At 43.1% G+C, this 6,090-nt stretch overlaps 2 protein-coding genes across 2 annotated transcripts; one reads left to right on the forward strand and one right to left on the reverse strand.

Annotated features, from left to right (window-relative positions):
- On the forward strand, window positions 1–2,534 carry tubb2b (tubulin, beta 2b). The gene is made up of 4 exons (XM_080049107.1): window positions 1–104; window positions 948–1,056; window positions 1,143–1,253; window positions 1,346–2,534. Exons 1-4 carry the CDS (start codon window positions 48–50, stop codon window positions 2,404–2,406), a joined length of 1,338 nt encoding a protein of 445 aa, XP_079905233.1. The 5' UTR covers window positions 1–47; the 3' UTR covers window positions 2,407–2,534.
- Window positions 2,535–3,423: 889 nt separating this feature from the next.
- Window positions 3,424–5,553, reverse strand: bcl2l16 (BCL2 like 16; the record flags this gene model as incomplete). Its single annotated transcript, XM_080049682.1, has 2 exons — window positions 5,028–5,553; window positions 3,424–3,552 (listed from the first exon to the last, which is right to left on the reverse strand). Exons 1-2 carry the CDS (start codon window positions 5,517–5,519, stop codon window positions 3,424–3,426), a joined length of 621 nt encoding a protein of 206 aa, XP_079905808.1. The 5' UTR covers window positions 5,520–5,553.
- Between the last annotated feature and the right edge of the window lie 537 nt (window positions 5,554–6,090).

Consider the following 6,090-nt stretch of genomic DNA (forward strand, 5'->3'; position numbering starts at 1 on the left):
CTGAGTCGTTCGACGTAAGGTGTAGTCTACCTCCAGAAATAAGAAAAATGAGGGAAATTGTTCATCTCCAAGCCGGCCAGTGCGGAAACCAGATTGGTGCCAAGGTTAGTAAAGTTTTTTTTTTTTTTTTTTTTTTTATAATTTAATATTTTTTTATTCAGAAACACCGTGTTCACTGCTCTAGGGGCCGGTGCTTTGTGTTCGTCCGAGAACCACACCCTGTCATTCTGAATGTGTCCTACTTAAGAAAATTGCCTTTTAACGTTTAATCTTAAATGGATGGCTTTTAAAATTGTGTTTGGGATCTTAAAGTGTCGAAGTATATTCCAATTAAAACTATTTTTTTAAGGAAACTCGAAATTAATTTGTTAGTCTGATGTAACGAACGAAAACCGTTGGATATCAGTTGAAACGTTCCTGACTGCTTTTACGATGGTACACGTATCGGTTTATCCTCTCCTTTTTAAGTTGGCTAAGCGTTACTGCAATGCGAAAAAGGAAGCGAGGATAGTCTATGGATACAATCAAACGCGTTCATCTTGTAACGTTATATGAACAATGTGAAAGGTATATACGCAGTTAAAATGTCATCCGCTTTTTATTTAAAAGTAAATAAAGGATTTTGTTAGTTTCCGGCTCATTGAGGCCTACTTGGTGTTGCGTTTTGAACGGCACCGGCTTTGCCTGAAGTAGGCTGTGTTGGCGGTTGGTGACGTAACCATGCATTTCAAATTCATATCCCATAAGGAGCAGCCAATGGGATTTCAGACCGCGCGCGCGTAAGGCAGCGCGGCGGGAAATTGATATGAACTGTTCAACAATATTCGCCTTTTTTATTATTTAAAAACTGTTGAATGAGCGATTAACTATACAAAATTGACCATATCAGTGTTGCATATCAAATCTGTTTAAGGTCCTAACTAAGCCTTGTTTCCTTAATATTACAGTTTTGGGAGGTAATCAGTGATGAGCATGGTATTGACCCAACTGGCACATACCACGGTGACAGTGACCTGCAGCTGGACAGGATCAATGTCTACTACAATGAAGCCTCGGGTAAGTTTAAATTACCCATGATATTTGCTGAACTTGTCAAGGCTGCTTAGTTTTTTCCCCCCTAACCTTATGCCTTCATCTTCTAGGGGGAAAGTACGTGCCCCGCGCTGTGCTGGTTGATTTGGAACCCGGTACCATGGACTCTGTGAGGTCTGGACCGTTCGGCCAAGTCTTCAGACCAGACAACTTTGTCTTCGGTAATTTGTGGACAATTTTTCCTATACATTTATTTGCATCTCATTATGCACCTAGACTGCTGTGACGCTAAGCCTTTATTCTTGTCGTCTAGGTCAGAGTGGTGCTGGTAACAACTGGGCTAAAGGTCACTACACGGAGGGTGCAGAGCTGGTGGACTCTGTGCTGGATGTGGTCAGGAAGGAGGCAGAGAGCTGTGACTGCTTGCAGGGCTTCCAGCTCACCCACTCGTTGGGTGGTGGTACAGGCTCTGGTATGGGCACCCTGCTCATCAGCAAGATCCGTGAAGAGTACCCAGACCGTATCATGAACACATTCAGCGTGGTGCCTTCACCAAAAGTATCAGACACAGTTGTTGAGCCCTACAACGCCACACTATCGGTCCACCAGCTTGTAGAAAACACAGATGAGACCTACTGTATCGACAATGAAGCTCTGTATGACATCTGTTTCCGTACCCTTAAACTCACAACCCCTTCATATGGTGACCTAAATCACCTTGTCTCAGCCACCATGAGTGGAGTCACTACCTGCCTCAGGTTCCCCGGACAGCTTAACGCTGACCTGAGGAAGCTGGCTGTAAACATGGTGCCATTCCCACGTCTTCACTTCTTCATGCCCGGCTTTGCTCCCCTCACAAGCCGAGGCAGCCAACAGTACAGATCACTCACTGTGCCAGAGCTCACCCAGCAGATGTTCGATGCCAAGAACATGATGGCTGCCTGCGACCCACGTCACGGCCGCTACCTCACCGTGGCTGCCATCTTCCGTGGCCGCATGTCTATGAAGGAGGTGGACGAGCAGATGCTCAACGTACAGAACAAGAACAGCAGCTACTTCGTTGAATGGATCCCCAACAACGTCAAGACAGCCGTCTGTGACATTCCTCCCCGTGGCCTCAAGATGGCTGCCACCTTCATCGGCAACAGCACAGCCATCCAGGAGCTGTTCAAGCGTATCTCTGAGCAGTTCACAGCTATGTTCAGGCGCAAGGCTTTCCTCCATTGGTACACCGGTGAGGGTATGGATGAGATGGAGTTCACTGAGGCCGAGAGCAACATGAACGACCTGGTGTCTGAGTACCAGCAGTACCAGGACGCCACCGCAGAGGAGGAGGGAGAGTTTGAGGAGGAGGGAGAGGAGGAGTTGGCATAAACGTATCATTCTTAACAAATTCTGCTGTCCAGTCTTTGCATTGAAACGTAACGTTCCAAGTCTTTTCCAGTTTTCAGTGTTCTTTCTGTCTGCTGTTAATGTTAATAAAATTTCTTCTGCATATTTGATTATGGCTATGTGGTTTTAATGAGTTAAGAGTGTATTGTGCAAAGAGGAGTTGAGGTTTTTGATTAAATGCATTACACTGTATATAAAGTGATGCTGCATTACATCAGAATTTCTGTCAAATGAATATACTGCTACAATGAAACCCTTTACAGTTGAATGCACTGTCTTAAAACATTTGTAAAACGGTGTCAAAGGGGATAAGAAACATGCCAGATACAGTAATGGCTGCATTGAGTTGAAAACATTGATTTACTGTATCTGACATAAAGATAAAAGCAGATTAATGCAACAATCTAATTTCATATTGTGCAGTGTTGGTTTACAGCTTTAGCCATTTGATCAAATGAATGATAAAAATACTCATTACATCTGTAATATAGTCTTGTTACACCACAGGATTGTACAACTTATCACCAAAACATACATTTTGCTGATGTGTTTGAGTGGTTTACTGACTGACAGAGTAAAAAAAACATGAAATACCTTTACACAAACATGTCTGTGGCAGCCTCTTATATCGGGTCCATGGTTTTATATGGGTGGATGACGTGACGTGGCTTTTTTTGTGTCCAAGCGTCAAATACATATTAAATAATTATGTGGTTCAGACCATGTTGCTTTAGGTTGACACACTGAACATTAATGTTATAGGCCTACATCACTCACATTTCCACAGTTCAAACTAGAAGATGCTCATAATGGTGTGACTGTCCCAACCACATTTCACACATTTTAAACTTGAAAAACTAATGTAAATCTTCTCAAAAAAGGTACAATATTTTGAATTAGCTATGATTAAATAGATTTTTGGTCTGAAAATGTATGAAACCTCATATGGTGTGATGCTAAATCATATTTCTGCTTGTGGTCACTAGGTGGCAGTATTGGCTAAGTTATTCTTTTCCACACAAAGTAGACGAGGATGCTTATGGCCAATGCCAGCAATGTCCAACGGCACACTTTCTTCACCTGGCCTTCCAGGCCCTGCTTCTCTCCAAAGCGTAACACAAACCCACTCTGTAAGAAAACAAATAAGAGGAAAGTTTCAAATAAAATTATACATATTGTTTAATGGCTTACCAATGGTATTGGTAAGCCATTAAATCCCCTTTTAGCAGTATTCCTTCCTCAAAACAGTAAGAGAGCATTTAAATCATGTAGGTCTAGTAAAGAAAAAAACAGTAGGCTATCTAATGGAGTATAGTAGCTGGTGGGATTGTCCATTTAAAAAAATAATTTTGTCAAAATTGTCGCTAGAAAATGAATTTTTGACGGGCGAGTTATCAATTCATTGACTAATGTTTCATCTGGGCTGTGTAGGCTTACATTGGGTAGTACAGGCTTACAGTATTTTGAAAACTCTCCGTATGTTTCCTGTGCCAAAGTCATAATTGATGAAGTAATTATAACTTAAATCATCAGATAAATGTAGTGGAGAAAAAGTAGAATATGTCCGACTGACTTGTAGTGGAGTAGTAGGCTATATACAGTAAAGTAGCATGAAAAAAAATACTCGGGTCGAATAATAAAAAACTTTTACTAAGGTACAGTATTTGAGTAAATGTACACTTTACTTTACAAAAGTCATACATGTTTTGATTGCCCTTTAGTAGGATAAAATACTGGAGCGGTTTCGTAATGTGACACATAAGCACTTTTTGTATAGGAGATCGGTGGAGTATACACACACTTCACAAAGCTATAAGTTACAGAGGTTCCTGAAAACCTACTGTTTGACTGTTTGGTTTAAAAAAATATTCTCGTACGTTTGGTTCCAAGGGGCCTCAAAATAATTCTGTTTTGATTTATGATGATACAATTATTCAGTTATGAGAAATACATACAGAGTAAAGGTGTTCTGCAAACAAATCTCCCACCCCTGAAACTGCATAGCACACAGTGGTAGGCTATTAATGAGGTATTAAACAAGCCCCAACCACAACGAGTTCTACCAGCATCCAATGTGGAAGTGACACAAATTGCAGTTCACCTAGTGGCCACTAAGGGCAGGTTTTAAAACAGAGCAATTTCTTATTGACTCCCATGTTAAATGCCGTTTTCACAGCATTATTAAGCCTATTTAAGGCCTGGTACAAAAAAATATTTAGTCTGTATGTTTACATGACAACACTGATGGTGACTTTTTTTCTACAATGCTAGTTTTTATTCTATTGGAGGTTAATGTAATTAGGGGCCAGGCCTCTTGAGATGGGCGTATCTCCCTCCCCCGACGTCACATCAATGCCCTATTTCGGTAAGAGGAAATGAGGCGGAGTAAAAATCGGACAAAATGGCGACGCGCATATAGGCCAGGACGATTGGGTGCAGTTGAAATAACAGGTCAGCCAGGATGCTACATCCATTTGATATACTATCTATGGTATTAAAAAGTCTTCAATTTAACTTGGAAATTCCTGGGGGTACCCTGAGCCTAGGAGATTTGGCTTGTTTTGTCTTCTCTGTTGATGATATTCACCCGTGAACACACTTACCCATCCTCCCTTTTCTCGTAGGTCGGGGCAGATGACCCTCTCCACGTAGGCCCCCGCGCACTCCTTCAGCTGGGGCATGACCACCAGCAGACCCCTCTCGTGGCAGTGCAGAGCCATCTGTCCGGCCAGCACGTACACTGACAGCACGGCGCTCCAGGCCAGCTCCCTGCGCCGCCCCCCGGGGGCAGCGGCGGCGGGGGGGAAGAAGTGCTCGTCCAGGATGCTGAGGAGCGTGGGGCAGGCCGTGTGCTCCGTCACGTCCTGGAAGATGCGAGGCCAGCGCCGGAAGAAGATGGGGAAGCGCGTGAGGAGCTCGTCTCCGGCGTGACGCAGGGCCGCGCAGCAGACAGTAGGGGCCGGACCCATGGTGCCGTCGGCCCCGCCTGTGGTCACATACTCTATGTAGTCATGGGCCATCTGGAAAGCTTCTCTCACCAGCGGGTCAGGACTGTCCAGGCCCAGTCTGGCCTCTGGCAACTCCGACTGGCACATTAAGTCGCCTGTAAATTGCCACTTCACTAATCACCAAGCTGTATTCTCTGTAAGCGACAGATGACATGCTCCATCAGCATGGCCTGTATGTCATATCAGTCTGTGGTGGTAGGCTCTGTAAACCTGGTCCAAAATAGTACAAGTCAATATATGATATCAAAGTTGGGTGCCTCAATAAGCTTTTACCAAAACCTGATATATGGTCATAATTATTTGAGAACTTAAAAGTTGTGGGTGTGGCCATGTCAAATGGTCTCCATGGAAACAGTCCTTGTTTGGGCAGAGAACTGCCGTGATTGGTTCAAAATACTTATTGTGTAATAATAACCACAGCAGAGCCCGCCTTATCTAAACCGTATTTCTGTAAAACGTATCAAACTTAAATGACAATATCTTGATTTGGATTGATACATATGCCTAACTCTTTTCAGATTCTTACTATCATGTAACAAACTCCCCAAATGACATTGTATGAAGGATTTTGGTTTACAGGGGCTTTAAAGTAAAATGTGAAAAATCACAGTAGGCTATAGAGAAGCGGGGAATACACATGCTTAATGCAGGAAATAAT

Source organism: Ammodytes marinus (assembly GCF_949987685.1).
Source record: "Ammodytes marinus genome assembly, chromosome: 2".
In the NCBI taxonomy this organism is placed as follows: domain Eukaryota; kingdom Metazoa; phylum Chordata; class Actinopteri; order Uranoscopiformes; family Ammodytidae; genus Ammodytes; species Ammodytes marinus.

What these genes read in the sequence shown, in the direction of transcription:
- tubb2b (XM_080049107.1), top strand. Translation starts at nt 48, where the DNA reads ATGAGGGAAATTGTTCATCTCCAAGCCGGCCAGTGCGGAAACCAGATT. An exon ending in CTACTACAATGAAGCCTCGG is followed by an intron (nt 1,057 to 1,142) that starts GTAAGTTTAAAT and finishes TTCATCTTCTAG; the next exon opens with GGGGAAAGTACGTGCCCCGC. An exon ending in ACCAGACAACTTTGTCTTCG is followed by an intron (nt 1,254 to 1,345) that starts GTAATTTGTGGA and finishes CTTGTCGTCTAG; the next exon opens with GTCAGAGTGGTGCTGGTAAC.